General features: G+C 38.3%; 1 protein-coding gene and 1 long non-coding RNA gene across 3 annotated transcripts; both read right to left on the bottom strand.

Moving 5' to 3' along the window:
• Positions 1-927: 927 nt before the first annotated feature.
• On the bottom strand, positions 928-10,194 carry LOC124101972 (neuroblastoma breakpoint family member 6-like protein). The gene is made up of 7 exons (XM_046458209.2): positions 10,067-10,194; positions 6,614-6,764; positions 4,621-4,850; positions 4,118-4,169; positions 3,295-3,425; positions 2,021-2,069; positions 928-1,221 (listed from the first exon to the last, which is right to left on the bottom strand). The coding sequence occupies exons 2-7, from the start codon at positions 6,751-6,753 to the stop codon at positions 996-998; spliced, it is 828 nt and encodes a 275-aa protein (XP_046314165.2). The 5' UTR covers positions 6,754-6,764; positions 10,067-10,194; the 3' UTR covers positions 928-995.
• A 7,161-nt stretch (positions 10,195-17,355) lies between these two features.
• On the bottom strand, positions 17,356-21,808 carry LOC124101947 (uncharacterized). 2 transcript variants are annotated; one of them, XR_006854751.2, is made up of 4 exons: positions 21,636-21,808; positions 21,419-21,546; positions 17,752-17,929; positions 17,356-17,473 (listed from the first exon to the last, which is right to left on the bottom strand). It is a non-coding gene; the product is annotated as an uncharacterized LOC124101947 (long non-coding RNA). The 2 variants fall into 2 exon arrangements; XR_006854750.2 differs by having other exon boundaries at positions 21,419-21,808.
• Positions 21,809-22,013: the final 205 nt, after the last annotated feature.

Raw genomic sequence — 22,013 nt, forward strand, 5'->3', positions numbered from 1 at the left:
TAAACCTTTGCATCATTGCACCTCAGTGGAAATTGGAAAAAGAAAAAGATGGTCACACCTGAAAAGGCACTGACTAAAGCAAGGGTTGGGAAATAAATTTAGTCAGTTAATTTTACTATAAAACATTCTGATACAGTGAGACATCATAGACTTCTGCTCTTCTTAAAAACTGATTTAATGAGTAAAGACTCCCAAGGATTTCAAAAGTTTATCTGAGGAAAAGTTGAACTCCACCTTGAATGAGAGGAAAGAAGAATATTTTTTTTCTCTATATACTCTATAAAGCTACTATCACTCAGGGCTCTTGTTCAACAAGAGTGACATTCCTGGAAATTGTGGAGAGAAATGCTCTCTGCTGTCTGAATAACTGGGTCAGTTCCCCATCATGTACACTGGCCATTGACAATTTACATGAGAACATAACTCTCAGACTGAACATATGATTCAACATGTAATCTATGAAGGAAAGAATCATTAGTGCTCCTTTGTGTTGAAACCTACAGCAATGTATGGTGAAACAGAAACAGGAATGATTGATTGAAGGATAGCCTTCTCAGAGGAAGTTGAGAAACTAAGTCAACGCTCAAGAACCATAAGAGACTTCCATATGATTTTTGAATATTCTATCTCATGAAAAGAAGAGAGGAAATCATTAGAAAATAAATGCAATTTCCAAGGACACTGCAGAAGGAATGATTTAACCCCTTTAAAGACTGAGGTCTGACCAATCCCTCCTGGAACAAGTTGCAGTAGTGTCTGTGAGGTGCTTCTAATCCCCTCCTCCTAACTCCAGTCTACCTGCAACTATGGCTGGCACATTGCAGACCAGGGTTAAAAAAAAAAAAAAAAAAAAAAAAAACTGACCTGGCAAGAAAAATAACAAAGCTTCAGATCCACCTGACCTCTACACCTGCTGGGAAACAAAATGGGTCTCCTGGCTCTGCAGGCATATGTCTCAGCCTAGATAGTGGAGTTGAGTGCAGAGAATTTGTGATTTACCAGGGAGACAAGTTGCATTCAACTGAATTAGGATAAAAGTACTCACTGGTTCCATCCACAGTACAGCTGACTTTTGGCTCATGTGATGGGAACACAGAGCTTCTGACAAGTTCTTGTGTGTCACATGAATCAGGATGACCAGAGTACCGAAAATGTTTTTCATCCAGCTGGAGGTCATTCTCTTCCTCTTCCTGCAGGTCACTGCTGAGACTGCTGAGCCAGCTGAGGCAGGGAAGAACAAAAGATGAAATCATGGTGGTTTAGAAGTTACACTCTCCCAGCTGGTCCCGATTTAAAGCTGAAGGGTGGAGTCCCAAACAGGTGCCTCCCTTCAAAAATGACCCAGAAAATGATTTTCATCTCAAGGACATAGTTTAGGTGCCATGGTATGAGAGACAGACCAAGGTCCACCATTGCTCAGTGTACTGATAACAAGATAACAAGCTCAAGAGGAAGAGGGCACAGCTCTGCCTATAAGGTACAGTCACAGAAGGATCACACAATGAGAAGCATAGCAGGGGCCAAGCTTGTGCATAAAGCATGGTGAATTTTAGACACAAGTGTCTGATCAATAGTCTCTTGAATTGAAGAGTCTCAGAGATGTTTTGCCTTCTTTGCACATCCATATTATGACATGATATCATTTTTGTTCTATCTACTTTTCTTGCTATGGAATACCTGTTGATGAGCTCAGGCTAACAGTACAGAAATGATTTTTGGATCTCATCCTGAGTTTGACCTTTACAAAGGGAACATATGATTTATTTAAGATCTAGAAGTGCCCAAGGCTGCTCAGTTCTTCTTGAGCAGACTCACTCTTACAATACCATAAAGAAGACAGAGAACTTTGCTAATGGGTTCCATCATCTTGGATTGAATCAACAACTTCACTGCAATCAGCACTCCTACTGTGCCTTTAAGAAACTTTGACTACATTTGACCTCATGCTCTGTACTTTTAGGATTCCTGCACCCCTTTTGTTTTACCCATTTTTTTCTAGCCCCTGGTCATTCATTGTTACCTGAAATAAAGTGACTCTTCTTTATCATTGTCCTCATTGTCATGGTGTTCTGTAAACATATTCAGAAATGTAGAGGTCATTAAATAACTCTACTTCACTCATTCCAATACAGACACCTCCCTCAGAAAAAGACATAATTTATGTATATATAATTCAGGGAGCAACTAAGGGACTTAACCTGGCAGAACTCACATGTTGAGTTTAAAGAAATGGTCTGGGATGCTATGCTGATCCATCATGCACAACGTCTCTGACTGGGTGGATCATTATTATGGAATGCTCTTCATGTAGTTAGACAAAGTCAAAATGCATTTTGGTCTCCTGATCCCTGGATACTCGTCCAGGTTCTTCTGGATTTCACTAACTGCACCTTCCTTCCTTCCACAAAGCTCATTCCAAGATTTAGTGGCTCTGGGCCCCCTCACAATTCTCAAATAGAACCAGTTTCATTCTCTATGAAGAGGATTAAAATCCTTGAGCCTCATTTTTCTCAATACTAGGGATTTTTTTTTAAGGATCTCAAAGTTGACTTTGGCAGTGTACTAGAAGGAAATTCATATTTCAGAACTTTTCTGGTATAAACCAATATTTCCACCACCTGATTCTAGCATTTTAATGGAAGCAAAATTAACCATTTCAATGTTCTCTCTTTTTTTGTTTTTGGTACCAGCGATTGAACTTAGGAGCACATGACCACTGCACTACATCCCCAGGTCTATTTTGTATTTTATTTAGCGATAGGGTCTGAGTGGTTTACTGCCTTGCTTTTTCCTGAGGCTGGCTTTTTAAATTTTTTTTAATTTTTTTTAGTTTTAGGTGGATACACAATATCTTTATTTTTTTATTTTTTTATGGTGGCGAGAGTTGAACCCAGTGCCTCATGCATGCTAGATGACTGTCCTACCACTTGAGCCACATCCCATGCCCTCTGAGTTGGCTTTAAACCCAAGATCCTCCTGCCTCAACCTCCTGAGCAGCTGGGATTATAGGCATGTGCTTGTAATCAAAGGATCAAACATGAGCAAGAACACTGTAGGAGAGATCAGTTGTCCTAGGTTGTAAGAATAAGGTCATGCAGAGCCCTGATATGCACACACATAAATGGTACCTGTGAGTAGGTTACAGTCTCTACAACTTCCCTGCTCTTGTGAGTTCTAGGTTTACCATCATGAATTTGTCACTGGACCCTCAGAAGTATAATTAATAGGAGTGCATTTGTGTTTTAATGGGGTAGTCATGAGCTGCAGCTAGACAAAGGGAGACTTCATGCTCACCCAAGAGATCAGCACTGAAGCAGGGGGGCTGGTGGATATCTGATGATTCAGAGTGACTGGGGCAAGTGTTACAGCCCTCATTCAATACGTCCTGCAGGATTTCTTTCTCCTCCTGTGGGGCTTGTCTCAGACTGGAGGGATAAAGAGTACGATTAAATGAGAGTAGTAAATATGAGTCCCAGTTGGTCTAAATAGAGGCCTAAGGGAGTGGTCACAGAAGGGCAAGAGGGTACTCCTTTCAAAGAGAAAGAAAATGATCCTCATAGGATGTGGGCAGGGTGCACATGTCTTTACGACAGGAGATAGGAAGAGGGGCTCAACCTACTGACTAGAAAAGAGCTGAGGACAGAGACTCCACTCTCCCTGTGTGATACAACCATGAGCCACAGCATACACAGAAAATGGACTTTGTGTGTGTGTGTGTGCGCACGCACATTTGTATATGTGTGTGTGTATGTGTATTCCCCCCACCCAAGGCTATGACATTCCTGCCAAAAAGTCTTATCAACCAGAAAGAAACCAGATTTATATCTCATACTCAAAGGACCCATACAAGACAGGAGATGTAGATTCTGTGAGGTAAAAAAACATTTAGTTAGTTTGATTACTTCTAGTTGGATACAGACAGGAACCACAGAGAAAAGAAAAACACCTCCTTAAAAGATGGACTTCTTCCATGGTTGAGGAATGCAGTCATACCAGCAGCTTGTGTTTGCCTTTGCATGTGAATTGTGTGGACACTTTGTACCTCTTGGTTTGCTCAACTGGGGACCCTCCTCATATTTAACCCACCCTCTTCCAGGCTCTTAACACTCATTGTTACCTGGGAGCCAGTAATTCCTGTTCTTTTCCACTCTCCTCCTCTGCACCACTCCCTGAAATCAAATTCAGAAATGTCCAGTCAATCAGTGAGTAGTTTCTACATCACTCACTACAAACTCAATGGAGAATCATTATTCCCAGACCTTTACCAACATGGCTGTTATATGTCTGTGGATCTGATATGGTACAACAGAATACTGTTAAAAAAGGTTTGAGCTATTCTTGAGGATGAAAAGGCATTTTCATGTCTCTAGTAGAAATCAGTAACTGGGAATTAACCTATGCCCACCCTACACTTCCCTGTAAACTTAAAGTTGCTATAGTCTTTGTGTTTCATTATTCCATTGTTAGTAAACTGAAGGCAAAATAACAATATCTTTACTTCTGGAAATGATGGATTTCCTTTTGATGAAAGAAAAGACGAGAAAAAATTTTGGAGAAAATCTTTTTCTCAGAGGGGAAACAGACAATCATACCCCACTTTAGTGACCATCTGCAACTTACGATATTTTTGGAACTGGTTGGCAAGGGTATACAAGGTAGTTTGACATAAGATGAACTTTTCTTCCAGATCACGGAAATTCAGTTTGTGTTCTTGTAGTTCAGCTTGTAGTCCCCGTATGATTTCTTTAAGTTTCATCTGAGGCTCTCCGTCAAGGTTCATTTCAGCCCCCCCATCAGGGGAAGGGCTGAAGAATACTGCCATGTTTGTACAGTAAATGTACAGCCAGGACCTGCAAAGAAGAAACCCAAACATGTCATGGGTTAAAAACAAGTGAATCCAAGAGCTGGCTGCAGTGGCAAACGCCTATAATCTCAGAGGCTCAGAAGGTGAGACAGAAGGATCTAGAGTTAGAAGTCAGCTTGAGTAATGGCAAGGTGCTAAGCCACTCAGTGAGACCCTGTCTCTTAATAAAATACAAAAAAGGGCTGCATATGTGGCTCAGTGTTTGACTGCTTCTGACCCAAATATTTTTTAAAAAATAAAATAACCAGAGGAGAATTCATCAGGACTAAGGGAAGACAGCAGCTGTCATGATTCACTTACTGTTGAGAAACAAGTACTCAGCAGTCCACAACACTTGAAACTCCTTCACCTCTCAAACAAGGATTCACACACCTGAGTCTATAGCATGGACTCAAGACAGAAATGAGGAGGTAGGGCTGAGTGCGCTAGGCAACAGTCTAACAGAATCAGAAGGTAGGAGATGTCATGGAATGCGGGAGCCTCTGCCTTCCAATGGCCTCATGCTGGCTGATCTACTGGTTTCTTCAGAAGGTCACTACAGACGTAGACCGCCACTCACTGGGCAGTCTCAGTACTTGTGTACCCTCATGCCAATGTTACCAACTTTTCTTTGTTCCCTTCTCCAAACACCATATTTCACATTACTCCTAACGGTATATGTTGAGAATCCTCAAAGTAAAAATGGTTTCCCAACAAGTTAAAATTATCTACGGGACTACCCAGTGGTCACCTCATTATTTCCTTAATAATAAAGTGGATCATAAGGCTTTTCCTCAAGGGATCAATGCAAAACTGTCAACATAACATAGTCATAATGTTCTTCTCTGAATATGCAGCCATTATTTCAAAATCCACTAAAAATACAGAACAAAGAGTAAACCATGAGTGTTTGAAATTGTTTTCTGCACTCTATCAATATTATTTTGTTATACTCCATTTTTATTGTGGCCTCTTTTCTCTCACTGGGACATCTGTTGGTGTATAGGACTCTGAAGGAATTCCTCACTTATTACAAAAGTTACAATTGGCTCAGGCAATAGGAATATGGAAAGGAGAACAGAAACATGGAGGGGAGCCATGCTAAGTCTTGTGAACCCTCAACTGTGGGACGCTCATTGGAAGAAATTTTCCAGATCCCTCTTACTAAGTCCAAAGCAGATAATGTCCAGTGCTGACTCTGCTCTTCATGGCAATCTTCCCTTCACTAGGTCAGGCTACTGGTGTCTGCAATCAATGTTCTCACCTACTGAGAACCATGGCTGAATCTGAAGCACATACGTTAAGCTCTTTTCAGTAAGGATTGGATACCCTTCTTCCTAGCATGCTGCAGGGAAATGAGCCCAGTGCTTTACCTGTCCAAGCTCAGCAAATGCATTCGTTTGCTTTAACTCACTTATAATGTAAGTTCTCTATATACATGGAGATTTTACATTTTATACACATCACAGGGTAAACTGATGAGCAAAGCAGGGGAGTTAGTTTATTCTGCTTCTATCAACACAAGAGTCATAGACTCTCATCCACTTGAATATCAGAAAGCCAGGCTTTTAGCCCCACCTTCCTCCCTTTGGACTGCAAACCTGAAAATTACTTCAATTATTTACCTGCATTTGAAATGAAGTTTGAGTAAAAACAAGAGTTGAACTTTGAGGAATGACGATATTAGTTTGTTCTGAAGTGGATAGAAAATGCTGAGGTCTAGAGAAAACATCACGATAATCTTCGCAAGGAAGAACTTATGTGTCTTACTTATCCTGCCTCTTTCGCCAGCTGGCCAGAGCATACTCAGTATCTACTGATGTCATCAAAATCATCTTCAGACCTTGAGAATATGGATTTCTATGAGCCAAACTGGAGAGCAGGTGTTGGTCTGAGAAGTCATTCATCATTATGCTGGGACCTGTTGGAAACAACCAGTAGGGGGATCAACCTGACTACCAACATTTTTTGATACAGCACTGGCTACACTCACCAATGAGTCCACTATCAATTCTTTCACTTGCTGTTCACAAGAATGACATTTCTATATAAGCTAAGATTATGTTCGATCCATCTCTGTGTTCACAGTTTCCAGTGAGGCCCAAGCACTGAGGCAGGTTACACTCAATGAATGCATAAAAGTGGTTGCATACCACAGTTATTACAATGAAGTCCCTTTACAGTGTCATCTAATATGTAATTAATAAAGGATTTTTTTCTTCTTTCCTACTGTAGGTTACTTTGCTATGTAGGTAAAATAGACATAACACAGAGAATAAGAATGAGTAGAGGAAAAAAGGGAAAGATGGAAATTTCATTAATTTGAACTTACATATGGAAAGGTCATCTATTTTATTTATTCTTTTCTCCCTAACAATAATACTTGCATTGTTGTGGATATTTAGCAACTAAAAATATATATCCTCAAAACTTGACAGAGAAGCAGTAGTCTTTGAAAGCTTAAGAAAACATAGCCAATTTTTCTTCTGCATTTGCTGTCACATAATTAATATTCTCAAGAAGAGGACAAACATAAAGACAGTGGAATGAGATGGACATCATTACCATAAGTACATGTATGAAGACACAAATGGTGTGACTCTACTTTGTGTACAACCATAGATATGAAAATTTGTGCTCTATATGTGGAATATGAGTCATAATGCATTCTGCTGTCATATATAACAAATTAAAATTTAAAAAGTACAAAAAAAGAACGTGAAAGTAAAAAAAAATACTACTGTAAATCTAGGCCCCATCTAAGACTCTTCGATTTCAAGTGGCAACTTATATGACATAATTCTAGCTGAAAGTGCCAATGGTGCCAATCATTTATTAGTCTTCCTTTAACATGCATGGTTTCAGAAAGCAATGGTTCAATGATACACAGACAGATAATTATTAGAGTCCTTATGGGCAAGGAGAATATCTCTACTACAAATCTTCTACTATAATTTGCCTAGGCTTTTCCTTTTGATAAGATACACAATTCTTCCAGCATTTTTCTTCTACTAAACGTTTAATCTCATTTCAGAGCTATAACATAGATACCTCTAAAACATAGATACCTTCACTTTAGATCCACATTGGTTTACTGATAAATACAAGATGTCTGTATTCTAAGTAATATGGGAAGTACTGCCCTTTATCATGATGTCAAGTCAAAGTCAACCCATTTTTGTTAAAAAATTTTGAGGAATAAACTTCCTTTTCATGTGAGTGAAAAATCAAATTCCAAAACAGATAAAGTCTGATGAAATATGCAACATAGCAACGTAACCTCCAATTACTCTTTGAGAACATGCACTTTTATTTCTCCATTTTCTACAACAGGTATACATATCAAAACTCTATTATCAGAATCCAACAGTTAATTCCTTTAAAGGCTATGGAACCAAGAAAAATAAGGTATTAAAATCAGAAGTTCAATTAGAAAATTTAACATGAAAAAATCATAATTTTGAGAATAAGAGATTTAATTAGATTTAATTCTCTAAGATTTAATTAGAATTAATTCTGTACATGTTATTTAATTAAAACAATAGCATGTCAATTACAAAAAAGCATATGTAGTCAGTGTTCATAATAATCAGAAAATTAGTAGACTTAGTAATTTTTAAAATTTTATTCTCAACCTCATTTTTTATTCCTTTAATAAAAGACCTCTATGTTGCCTGAGGACTGCTAATATTTTTAAAGATTGTTTTCTGAGGTTGGAAAAAGGCTTAAATTTTGTTTACTCAAATTCAATTAAAATTTTATTTCTAAGTACTGTAGCACTTACAGACTTAGTTGTGAAGTCTTAAAAACTCAAATTTAACTCCTATATTTATTAGGCACATCATTTTCTACAGTATCTATTGATTTCAAGAAATCCTTATAGTGAAAATGAAATGTTGACAAACACACTCTCTGACACTGATGATCAATGTTGAACATCAGCTAATTGATACTCTTAGTCAGCAATAAATACATATGAGGATTTTTAAAACATCACAGCTACCAAAATAATGAGTGCATTTGACCTTTTTTTAGTTTGCATATACTTTATTTTCATTTCATTCTCACAAAAGTCTTATAAAATAAGTAGAACAGGTAGTTGAAAGTTGAGTTTACCAAATAAACAATCAAGATCCAGATAATTTAAATCCCTCTAGTCACAGGTAGTAAAGTGAGGAGTCCTATATTCAAACCTAGAGTTTCTAATAATGGGACCAGTTGGTCTCAGAGTATGGCACTCAACTAACAGAAGCTTTGTCACATCCCAAATCAGTGAAGTGTAATTTCTCCTTCGTCTGGTTGTCCGTGAAGCAGATTTACACAAATCATGTAATCATGTGGGCCCATGCATTAGTAATGGCCAAATCATTCTACCATTGTTTCTTTTTCTTTTTTTGTAAATATTTATTTTTTTGGTTATACTTGGACACAATATCTTTATTTAATTTATTTATTTATATGTGGTGCTGAGGATCGAACCGAGGGCTTCGCACATTCGAGGCGAGTGCTCTACCACTGTGACACAACCCCAGCCCCTCTACCATCGTTTCTAACCCCATAGTGTCTTTTTTTCAATTTTTTTTAAAGCTGTGTTTTTCTTTTTTTGGTAATCAGGTATTGAACTTTTAATTAATCATTCACATATACTATTGTAACACCAACGTATTGGAAAGGTAATCTGCAGCTTTAACAAAGCATGCTTTGAACAAACAAAATCCAAGTAACTTTTTATTTTTACATTTCTAAGTTATAATGACTGATGATATGCTTTGGAAGCTCCAGACACTACAAACAATACAAGGCTGTGGTATATTCTTTGTTTCTAATTGTGTCTCTTACTTTTTATGTAAAAGCTTAATATTTTGTTACTATTTTGTTTATTAAATTGGCCTCTGTTGTAAAGACAAATTTAATGTTAAGTGGTCTAGTTTGAAGTAAAGCTTTAATAACCATAGAAGTAATAATTAACAGTTTTATTCAAAACATTTTTATGTTAAATTGTTTGTTTTTGATTTGGGAGTACCTGCTTTGAGTGCATAGTGGGTACATTTTCAGGCATATCCAATTTACTTGCCTTTAAGACTTCTTCTACTTTAATACTTAATTTAGAAATGTCATTTAAAATGGTTCTTAAAGATCAAATGCACTCATACTGTCATGTGTAACTGATCAGAACAAAGAAGAATATATTTGAACAAATTAAAAAGCAGAAAGCAAGCTTACCAAAGTTCTGGGGCTGGTGTAAGTAGCAGATGCTCCTCTGCTGTCTGCATGTGTGGAAATTCTGGTTGGTGCGTGGGTCCTGGTCACAGGTGCTCGTGTCTTGAAGCCAACAGCAATCCTTGTGTGCACGCAGGCCTGTGTGTGAACACGGACAGCAGCTTCCACTGCGAGGATCCTGAGGGACATAGGGCACCTCGGTGGGAGAAGTACATCAACGAATGTCATTCAGAGCCCTGCCAGATATATGTTCCCCGTGATAAACAAAAACTAAATAATTTACAACTAGAATGCCCACACCACACAACATTCTCAACAAAATATTTCATGAGGATGAATTAAAAAAAAAAAAACAGGAAAGGGAGGCTCTACACTAAATAAATAGTCAACCAAACTAGAAACTAAGTCACATTAATAACCAGATATAATTCAAAAAGAGTGGGAACCCAGATCATTTCTCAATAATAAACTTGAATATTAACAGCCTGAACTCATCAATCAGAATATGCAGACTGGCAGATTCATTTCATGGGGAAAGACATCCACAGGCTGAGGGTGAAAAGATGGGAAAAAACATCACATTAATTGTGTAAACAAGCTGGTGTTTCCATGCTCATCTCAGATAAAGTAGACTTCAAGCCAAATTTAATTGGAAGAGACAAAGAAGGATATTTCATACTTCTTAAGAGAAGTATATATGAGGAGGACATAACAATTATAAACATTTGTGTCCCAAACAATGGACGTCTGCATGTATCAAACAAATCCTTCTCTATTTCAATAGTAAAATAGACCATAACACAATAATACTGGGTGACTTTAACACACCTCTCTCACTATTAGACAGTCATTCTAAACAAAAACTAAATGAAAAAACTATAGAGGGGCTTGGGTTGTGGCTCCATGGTACAGCACTTGCCTAGCATGTATGAGGAACTGGGATCAATTCTCAGCACAGCATATAAAATAAAATAAAATAAATAAAGTTCTAAGAAGTAAAAATAAATATTTTTTAAAAAGAAACCATACAATAATACAATCAATAATTTATACTTAATAGAAATATATAGAATATTGTATCCATTAACGAGTAAATATACTTTCTTTTCAGCAGCACTTGTCTTCTTCTCTAAAATAGACCATATCTTACACTGCAAAGCAATTCTTAGTAAATACAAAAAAAGCAAAGAAATTACCCTGCATTCTATCATATTAAAATGGAAGAAATTAGAAATCAGCGCTCAAGTAAAAAACAGAAGCTACTCTACCAAAGGGAGACTACATAATACATTAATTAATGAGGAATGGATAGTCAAATAAATCAAGGAAGAAATAAAAAAAAATTGTTAAAGGTAAATGAGAACGCTGATAAAACATATCAAAATCTCTGGGACACTAGGAAGGCAGTACTAAGAGGAAAGTTTACTGCACTGTGCACGAATAAAGGACCTAACACTACATCTCAAAGCCTGAGAAAAAGAAAAACAAATCAATACCAAAGGCAATAGAAAACAGAAACTAATGAAAATCAGGAAAGGCAGCAGAATACAACAGACACTAGTATGGAAGTATGTATAAACGTGGATGTATAACCAATGTGATTCTGCAATCTGTACACGTGGTAAAAATAAGAATTTATAACCCACTTGAATCAAATGTATGAAATATGATATGTCAAGATCATTGTAGTGTTTTGAGCAACAAATAAAAAAAATAAAATAAAATCAGAGTTGAAATCAATGAACTCTAAAGGAAAAAAAATGAAAAATTGACAAAACACAAAGTTGATTCTTTGAAACAATAAATAAAATACATAAACCCTTGGCCATGCTAACGAAGAGAAAAAGAAAACTAAGATTACTAAAAAAGAAGATGAAGCAGGTAATATCACAACAGACATGTCTAAAATGCTGAAGGAAATTAGAAACTACTTTGACAATTTGTACTCCAAAAAAATAGAAAATATAGAATACATAAACAAATTCCTAGAGTCATAAGACCTATTCAAACTGAATGAGGAGCTCATACACAATTTAAATAGATTAACTGCAAGTAATGAAATAGAAAACACCATCTAAAGCCTACCAACCAGTCTGGGGTTGTGTGGTAGAGTGCTTGCCTGGCATGTGTGAGGCACTGGGTTTGATTATCAGCATCACATAAAAAATAAACTAAAGGCATTGTGCCTATCTAAAACTAATGAAAATATATTAAAAAAGCCTACCAACCAAGAAAAGTCCAGGACCAGACATATTCTTTGCTAAATTCAACGAGACTTTCAAAGAAGAATTAATACCATACTCCTCATAGTATTCCATGAAACAGGAAAAGAGGGAAGCCTTCTAAACTCATTCTATGAGACTAACATCACCCTGATACCAAAACCAGACAAAGACCCTTTAAGAAAAGAAAACTTCAGACCAATATCCCTGATGAACATACATGTAAAAATTCTCAATAAAATTCTGACAAATTGCATACAAAAAATATTAAAAACATAGTTCACAATGATCAAGTGGGGTTCATCCCAAGCATCCAAGGTTGGTTTAACATGCAGAAATCAATAAATGTAAATCATCATATGACTAGATTAGAAAACGAGAATCATATGATCTCAATAGATGCAAAAAACAGCATGTGACAAAATACAGCACACTCTCATGTTCAAAACACGAGAAAAATTAGGAATAGTAGAAACATACCTCAACATTGTAAAAGCTATCTATGCTAAACCCAAGGCCAGCATCATTCTAAATGGAGAAAATTTGAAAGCATCCCCTCTAAACACTGGAACAAGACAAGGATGTCCTCTTTCACCACTTCTATTCAACATCATCCTTGAAACTCTAGCCAGAGCAATTGCAAGAAAGAAGTTAAAGGAATACAAGTAGGTATAGAAGAACCCAAACTATCCCTATTTGCTGATGACATGATTCTGTATCTAAAAGATCCAAAAAATTCCACGAGAAAACTTCTGAAACTACCAGACGAATTCAGCAAAGTGGAAGGATGTAAAATCACCACCCATAAATCAAATGCATTCTGATACATCAGTGATGAATCCACTGAATGAGAAATTAGGAAAACTACCCCATTCACAACAGCCTCAAAATAAAATAAAATAAAATACCTGGGAATCAATCAAACAGAAGAGGTGAAATGCCTCTATAATGAAAAGTAGAGAACATTAAAGAAAGTCAAGAAAACTCAGAAGATGGAAAGATCTCCCATGATCCTGGATAGGCACAATTATTATTGTCAAATGTGCTCTACTACCAAAAGCACTATATAGATTTAAAGCAATTTCTATTAAAATCCCAATGACATTCTTCATAGAAATATAAAAAACAACCATGAAATTTATTTGGAAAAATAAGAGACCCAGAATAGGCAAAGCAATCTTTAGCATGAAAAGTAAAGCAGGAGGCATCACCATACCAGATGTAAAACCATAGCACAGAGCTATAGTAACAAAAACAACATGGTATTGGCACCAAAACAGACTTGTAGACCAATGGTACAGAATAGAGGATGTTGGGGTTTTTAGCTTCTTCTATCCACTCCGTCCCACAGAGAGGCTTAGGAGAACAGGCCCCAAACTGGACGAATCAAGAAACGTGAGGGTCGGCAGGTCACCCACCCAGTCCTCCCCACTGGAGGACAATCAGAAGCACCAGGGAGACCAGTCAAAGCAGGATCTCATTTATTGAGGAAGTACACACAGGTAATATAATGTGCAGGAGCCAATCAGGATAAAGGTCAGAGGGGTGGAGCAAGTTCACATGTCATGCCCTACAAGAGGACACAGAGACAAACCCACATAAATACATTATCTCACACTAGACAAAGGTGCCAAAAACTTTCACTGGAGGAAAAAATAGCCTATTCAACCAATACTGCTGGCAAAACTGGGAATTCACATGCAGGAAAATGAAATTAAACCTCTCTCTCTCACACCATGCCCCCAAATCAACCCAAAGTGCATCTAAGACTTAGCCACTAGAACAGAGACCCTGTACCTAACAGAAGAAAAAGTAGAAACAAATCTTCACCATGTCAGCCTAGGATCAGACTTCCGTAACAAGACCCCTGAAGTGCAAGAAGTAAAATTAAGGATCAATAAATGGGATGGATTAAAATAAAAAAGATTCTTATCAGCAAAGGAAACAATAATGTGAGAAGAGAGCCTAGAGACTGGGAGAAAATCTTTACCACAGGTACCTCTCCAAAGCATTGATCTCTAGGATACAGAAAGAACTAAAAAAAACTTAACACCAAGAACACATATAACCCAATCAATAAAGGAGCTAAGGAAATGAATATACACTTCACAGAAGAAGAAATATAATCGATCAACAAATGTAAGAAAAAGTGTTCAACATCTCTAGCAATTAAAGAAATGCAAATCAAAACTACACTAAGATTCCATGTGGGGGGAAAGGTACACTCATACATTGCTGTTGGGACTGCAAACTGTATAACCACTATGGAAAGCAGTATGGAGAGTATTCTGAAAACATGGAATGGAACCACCATTTGACCCAGCTATCCCACTCCTCGCTTTATACCCAAAGGACATAAAATCAGCATACTGCAGTAATGCAGCCACATCAACGTTTACAGAAGCTCAATTCAAAATAGCTAGATGTCCTTCAATAGATGAATGGATAAAGAAAATCTGAGATAGATATTCAATGGAATATTACTCAGCTTTAAAGAAGAATGAAATTATGGCATTTGCCAGTTCATGGATGGAGTTGGAGAATATCATGATAAGAGAAAGAAGTCAATCCCCATAAACCAAAGGCAAAATGGTTTCTGGAATATGTGCATTTTAATTCAAAATAAGGGGAGGGCAGGGAACTAGAGAAGAATGGAGTTACCTTGTATTTGGCAGAGGGAAGTGAAGGGAGGGGAGGGAACATGAGGATAGGAAGGATAACAGAAGAAAACAGACATTACTACTTGATGTATATATGACTGAAAGACCAATGTGATCCTACAACATGCATACTCAGAAAAATGAGAAATTATATCCCATCTATAAATGATAACCAAAGGGCATGAATGCATTCCACTGTCATGTATACCTAATTAAAACAAATTAAAAATTTTAAAAAAGAGACTCTGTGGAAAAGCAAACTCTCCTGCTGCCCCAGTTTTGTAAAATCTGTCACATTCCATTAATGGAAATGGATCTAACTTGCAGCACATGCTCTGTGGTACTCTGGACCTCTTCTGTGGAGACAGTCACCATTTGACCCAGCTATCCCACTCCTTGGTTTATAACCAAAGGACATAAAATCAGCATACTGCAGTAATGCAGCCACATCAACGTTTACAGAAGCTCAATTCAAAATAGCTAGATGTCCTTCAATAGATGAATGGATAAAGAAAATCTGAGAATCTTGAATGCTGAGAGGCCCAGCTAACACTGCTGAAGTGACTGCTGAGGTGGCTGCTCTGGCTGATGAAGGATGCCAGCTTCTGTAGATATGGATGGTGCCCCGATTTTGACCTACACCCTCAATGTAGGACCAGCTCTCGCTCAGCTAGCATTTAGGAACACAGAGTGGGGACCCTTTGGGTCTGTCACTGTCTGCAAAGTATGCACTGACTAAGGAGCAAGGTACAGTCTTTTTGCACATGAGGTGCACAGAATGAAAATGGCATGATATTGGCAGCAAAACACATACAGAGACCAATGGTACACAAGAAAGGACACAGAGACAATTTGACAAAAATACAGTTATCTCACACTAGAAAAAGGCACCCAAAATATACACTGGAGAAAAGACAGCCTCATAAACAAGTGGTGCTGGGAAAACTGGAAATCCATACCTACCAAAAAGAAATAAAAAGCCTCTCTCTCATCATGCATAAAAATCAACTCGAAGCGGATCAAAGGTGGAGGCACTAGGTCAGAGACCCTGGGCCTGATCCTAGTACATGTAGGCCCATATTTCCACCATGTCGGCTTAGGAACACACTTTGTTACTCGGACTCCTAAAGTACAAGAAGTGAAACCAAGAATGGATAAATGGGATGGATTCAAACTACAAAGCTTCTTCACAGCAAAGGATACAATCAAGAACGTGAAGAGAGAGCCTACACAACTGGAAAAAAATCTTTACCACATGTACCTCAGATCAAGCATTATTCTCCAGAATACATTAAGAACTCAAGAAACCTAACATTCCTCCATATATCTGGTTTGGTGCCAGTACTGTTTCTAATTCATTCACTATGCTCTTACCCCTTGCATCCCCACTCCCTTCACTCACTTGTGCTTTCTTAGGACTCTCCATAAAGCTTTCTATAGTGCTTGCACAAATGTGCAGTCCCACCAGCAATGTATGTGAGTACCTTTTCCCCCACATCCTCACCACCATTTACTGTCGCTTATATCCTTGACAACTGCCATTCTGACTGGAGAGAGATGGAATCTCAGTGTCATTTTGATTTGCATTTCTATAATGGATACAGATATTGTACGTTTTTAAATTCATATGTTGATCTATTGGGTTTCTTCTTCTGTGAAGTGTCTTTTCATTCCTTTCCAATTTGTTGATTTTTTTGTCTTGGGTGTGGCTGACTTTCAAGTGTAGAATTTTCTGTTACTAAAAACAAATTAACAGCTTTCTCACCACACGTCCAAGACTAGTTATGATAAAGATATAGGGACTTGCTAAGGGGATCCATTCTAGATCTGAATAAGATAATTGTCTGTAGAACGATTTCTCAAATCAGAGCCAAAAGACAATATAATAATTCTGTTAAACTAAGAAATGTCATAATGCCATTTTTAAGTAGTTGGCCAACTCTGTGTTAGTTTTTATGATGTTGGAAATATACCTTCTTTGGCACATCAATTCCATTCACCAGTTCAGAAAGTGAGTTTAAGCAAAACCAATTAAGAGATCAGTGAAGCTATCGGATATTTTTGGGCACTGATTAAGCATAACTATCATTTAAGTAGATGATATTTAAAATGCTTACTAACAAATTACAGCATTGGAGGCATATTAAAAACAATTTAACTTTAAAAATGAGTACCTAAAAGAATAAGAAAACGCAGTTGCAGGTGCCCTCTGCTCTTTTTTGTAATACAAAGAACTTTGAACTTCTCAATGCAAGAAATTTGAAACAAATAACAGTATCAGAGTTTATATTTTCTACAAGGACTAGAATTGTCAGAGAAATACCTGGATTTTTAATAGAAAAAATAAGGTTAAAGATTGGGCAGGGGAGTGGGTGTTCTTGGAACGAGTTGTTAGCAGGTAATTCTACCTCACTTACCTTTAAGAGATATCAGAAGGAACCACTCTACATTTTCTAATCCTTATGTGCATTCTAATGTATGTGATTTTGTTTCTCATCCTTCCTTCCTCTCCAGATTATTTCTATCTTCTGAAAAACAGCAAAACGAATGAAATGAAAATGTTCTCTGTGGTTTACATAGACAGCAGAAACGGAAAAAGGGTCATATCTATGTGGCATTTTGCAGCCAACAGAGGGAAAGTCAAACCCCCATAAAAGGTGGGGTGAGGGGCTGCTAAGAAGTCAACAGGCAGAATTCTATCAGATTTAGTCACTATCAAGCTCTCATATTACCTGACATGAGATAAAATATTGCATGCGCCCAGGTGCAGGGAGGGATTCAAGTACTAAGGGACAAAAAGACTGACCTGATACCTCCAGAGCTCTCCAATGTCATCAGTCCTTTCAAAGCAAACAGGTTTTCCAAGACTTCATCCAGGCAGCCATTGACAAAACAGAGCCAACAGGCTCCACCCAATCACAGAGATTCTTTTCTTGTTCATGGTCTTCAAGGATCTTCACCTGGCTAGGGCAATGTCACTTTTCCTAAAGAAAGAACAAGAAACAGAAAGTACAAATCTGTCAACACTTCTTAAGAATGACAGCTGCCGTGACACTCAAATAAATGCTGTTAACAAGAGCTGACTGGGGAAGCCAGATGCGGCTGCCCGCTTTAGAAGAAATCCTCTGCACAGGATGGGGAAGCCCTGTGCCTACAAGACCCAGAGCTGAGGAGCACCCTGGTGTCATCTTACTCTCTTTCTAGAAGCACCCATCTGATCCTTCAGCTGCAATATGGAAGTTACTCTGACTTTCTGCCGTAATAAAAGATAGATAAACTACAAAATATAAACAAAGACCCAGGCTTTGTAAGCTTAGGGTATGAGATGGCTTGGGGTTCTCATCAACACAGTGGAAGTGGACGGTAACAGAGAGTTCCTAGGGTTTCAATGTAGGCTGAATCATGAGGAACATTTTGGGTTCGTGTAATTTTATTATTGAGATAACCTACTCCCTATGTGAAAATCTCTCAAAAAGTTAAATTCCAGCATTTGTAAACTCAAAAGCTCCAGGAACTAGCAAGGTGGATTATATAAAAGTTTTCAGGCAGGACAGAGAACAAAAGGTAAAACTGCTGTGACTAATTTGCAAAAGTATTCAATTACAAAGTAAAATTTTAAAAAAACCTGGGCACAGTGGCACATGCTTGTTATCACAGCTACTAAAGAAGCTAAGGCAGCAAGATCATGAATTTAAGCCCAGCTCTTGCAAATTAAACACATTAACCCCTACTCAATAAAGTAGAATAAAATAATATATAAAGGGATGAGGATGTAGCTCAGTAAGAGAGTGCTTTCCTAATATGTGCAAGATCTTGAGTTCAATCCCAGTAAGTATCACAAATGAACAAAAAAGGAAAACAAGAACTGCCCTGTCAAACAAGACACATAGGCAAATTTCAGTGCAGAGCCATCTATGGATCTCTGACCTGTGTCCTCAAAGATTTATTTGAAAATATTTTATTGTGTGACCTTACCTTTAGTATTGAAAGGGAATGACAATTCTCAGAGGTGACTGGGCAACAGTGCTGTAAAACACTTCTTGCTATACTTGAATGTACACTCTCCTTGGTATATCTTCTCAGGCTCTTGGGTTCTCTGGGTTTTACATTTATTAGGTAAATTTAATGCCTCAGAAATATAATTATATCATAGTCAAATGTAGTTTTTCGTTCTTGGAAAATAAAAACCCAAATTGCTTTCAACTCAGTGGAGGGCACTGACTTAATCCTAATCTTAGCCCAAAGGTTTAAGTTTATGTATGCAAGTAGAGTTCACTACACATTTTCCCTTATGGTCACATCTTTTACTCAAGCTTCATATCTGACTCAGTAGATGCTGCCAGCTAGTATTCTATTGTAACCCAGTAAACCAAGATATAGTGGATACCACACACAATCTGTTCACTAACCTGTCCTTCAATCATGCTTATTTGGGTTGGGGTTGAAGATGCTAAGAACTATCAAAGGCATGATTTGATTACTGTTAATGTTACTGGGTTGCTGTTGTTAGAGGACTTACCCTTTTGTAGAGGAATAAAACAGAATTAATGAAAGCATCATGATTGTATGACCTAAGCAAGGAATGAAAAAAGAGTTGTGCTAGACTTCATTCTGGAAGTTAATGCTGACTCACTAGAAAATATTGAACTAGTTTCCTAAATGTTCTGTGTCTTAGTTTGCTCATTGTTAAATGTTCTCTCATTTTTCCCCAAGGTTTTAACAATCACAGGTCCTAGATTTTCAAAATGCTCCAAAAGGCCCTCAAACACTTAACAATACTTTTTTGTTTGTTTGTTTTGGTACTGAGGATTGAATTCAGGGGAGCTCAATCACTGACTCACATCCCCAGTGTTTTTTGTTTGTTTGTTGTTGTTTTGTTTTTGTTTTTTTGAGGAGCCTCATACTATTTCCATAACTGCTCTACTAATTTACATAAGCATAAGCATATTAATCATTTAAGGAATATTTGTCTACATCTGATAATTTACTTTCTTCAAGGCTGAAGACATCAAGGTCAGAAAAACTAAGATATCTTCTACAGACCGATTTCTTTTACTATGTCCTGTTCCAGGAACCTGGAGTGGTGCCCAGAAGTCTTCAGTCTTTACCCTACTTTTAGCACAGTCAGTCTTGGAGGCAGATCAACCCTGAAGAGATTGCCTTCTCTCAGCAGAAGCAATATAGGCCCATGGGAACTGAATGGGACATCCCAGAATCACAGATCTAATAGATAAGTATCCTATGAAGCAAGTGGAAATTGCCCCTTGATCAGCTGGCAATTTCCTCAACACCAATAACATGTGGTATGATCAGAATTCAAAAAAATCATAAAACACACCACAGTTTGACCAAGACTGCTTATTACACATACTTCTTGTTTCCCACCCCCGTTCTTCCTCTGAAGGTAAAACTCACATCAGTTTCCTGAAAGACAGAATTGAGACACTTGACATCACTTGTCTTCCGAATATAGGTACAATGATTATTAAAGTTTATTTCCTTCTTTCCCCATTGTATTCTCCATTTGGTTTTTGGGGCAAGTGGTCAATTCTGATTTTTGTGGACCCACAGAGTTAGGCCTCTAGCCTAGGACTTAGGTAACAGGAAAGGTGCTGGGCAAAATCAATGAAGCCCTATGATGTGACACTGTTCTACTGTCTTAGCATTGATCTTAGCATTGCACTGCCTTAGCAGTGATCACTACCTGATTGTTATCTATTGCCTATCTTTTTCTTTTAAAATATAAGCTCCATGAGATTAGAAGCCTCTATCTGCAGTAGCGTAAGGAGTGATTGGCACATAAAGTAGGTGGCTCAATCAGTATTCATGAAGACTCAAAACACAATATTAGCTTCATAAAAACACGCTTTGTTGGAGTTTCTATGAAAAAAACAACCCAAACTCAATTTTTTTGTAGTTCAGAATGAATTCACTGAAGGGGGGCACACTTCTAAAATGGAAGCACCAGGATTAACTTACATGGAAATAATATTCTGATGATGTTACTTAGAAAATAATACAACTTCTGTTCTCTGTTTTGCTGATTACCATTCTAAGTTCCCGCATACATGACCTACTAATAAAGTTGTTGTGTTATATAAGAAAATATGTATAGACTCCTTAGGGTAGCACATAGAAATACAAAGTAAATGCTTCTATTTTGTTATTATTATAATATTTGTGTTAGTGGTATACTACATCATGAAATCACTCAAAACTGACGTTGAGTCACCCTTAACACATTGGTTCCACCTACTCCCCATAGTTTCCTTGAAACATCCTTGGGGGCATTCAGTCTTTGGTCATTTCAACTCACTAATATTCAGAGGCTTTCACTTGGCCTACAGCTAACAGGGAAAGGTCAGGGGATTTCAGGGTCTAACCCAATTCATCACTAGAGTCAACAGAATTGAGCTGACTCCTGAGAACAGAGTAGCCATTCCAGGACTCCACCCAAGAATTCCCAGACTCACCTGGAGGATGACACCCAGCTGCAGCTCCCAGCAGAAGTCCTCTCAGCAGGCGCCCCCTAGCAGCTGCGTGGCACTCCCAGGATCCTGCGCTGAGCTCCCAGGGTCCTCCATGGCGCTGCCACCGTCCTCTGCAGCATACAGGAGAGGCTGTGTACCCAGGCTGCGCGGGGCGGAGGCTCTCGCAGCCACAGGGAGGGCGACCTGTTGGGCTTCTTACCAGCTCTCCAGGTGAGCGGCAGACCCTCAGAGGTACGGACGCCGGCACAGGAACAGGACTCACAGCAGTAGGGCTTGAAAAGTGAGAAGTCACCTGGTGAAGGACCGCCCAGAAGCCAACTCGTGGGAACTGCCCTTTGGGGCGGGTCTTGAGGGCTGTCTTCCCCGCAGGCGCCTGGGCCTTCCGGGGTCCTGGAGAGTGCGGAGCACGTGCGTGTGCGTGGAGGGCGGAGCTAGGCCTGGGCCACATCCGGGGTAGGCAGGCAGGTGGGCGGGGAAACTTGCAAATTTGGGCGGGAAGCACAAGGCTTCAGAACCAGCAGGGTGTGATGCCCCAGGGTGTGCGATGGCACTTTTAAGTTCCCATCCTTTGCAGGCC

This window comes from Marmota monax, unplaced genomic scaffold, assembly GCF_021218885.2.
Source record: "Marmota monax isolate L192 unplaced genomic scaffold, Marmota_monax_Labrador192_F-V1.1 WCK01_AAM20220418_F8-fsc00087, whole genome shotgun sequence".
Lineage (NCBI taxonomy): Eukaryota > Metazoa > Chordata > Mammalia > Rodentia > Sciuridae > Marmota > Marmota monax.

Bases quoted from the DNA above. Each gene is read 5' to 3' on its own strand.
- LOC124101972 (XM_046458209.2), bottom strand. From the start codon at position 6,753: ATGATGAATGACTTCTCAGACCAACACCTGCTCTCCAGTTTGGCTCAT. The intron at 4,170-4,620 runs GTAAGTTGCAGA...ATTTGATTTCAG, and splicing joins CAACCAGTTCCAAAAATATC to GGAGTGGTGCAGAGGAGGAG. The intron at 2,070-3,294 runs GTGAGCATGAAG...ATATGTTTACAG, and splicing joins CTTCAGTGCTGATCTCTTGG to AACACCATGACAATGAGGAC.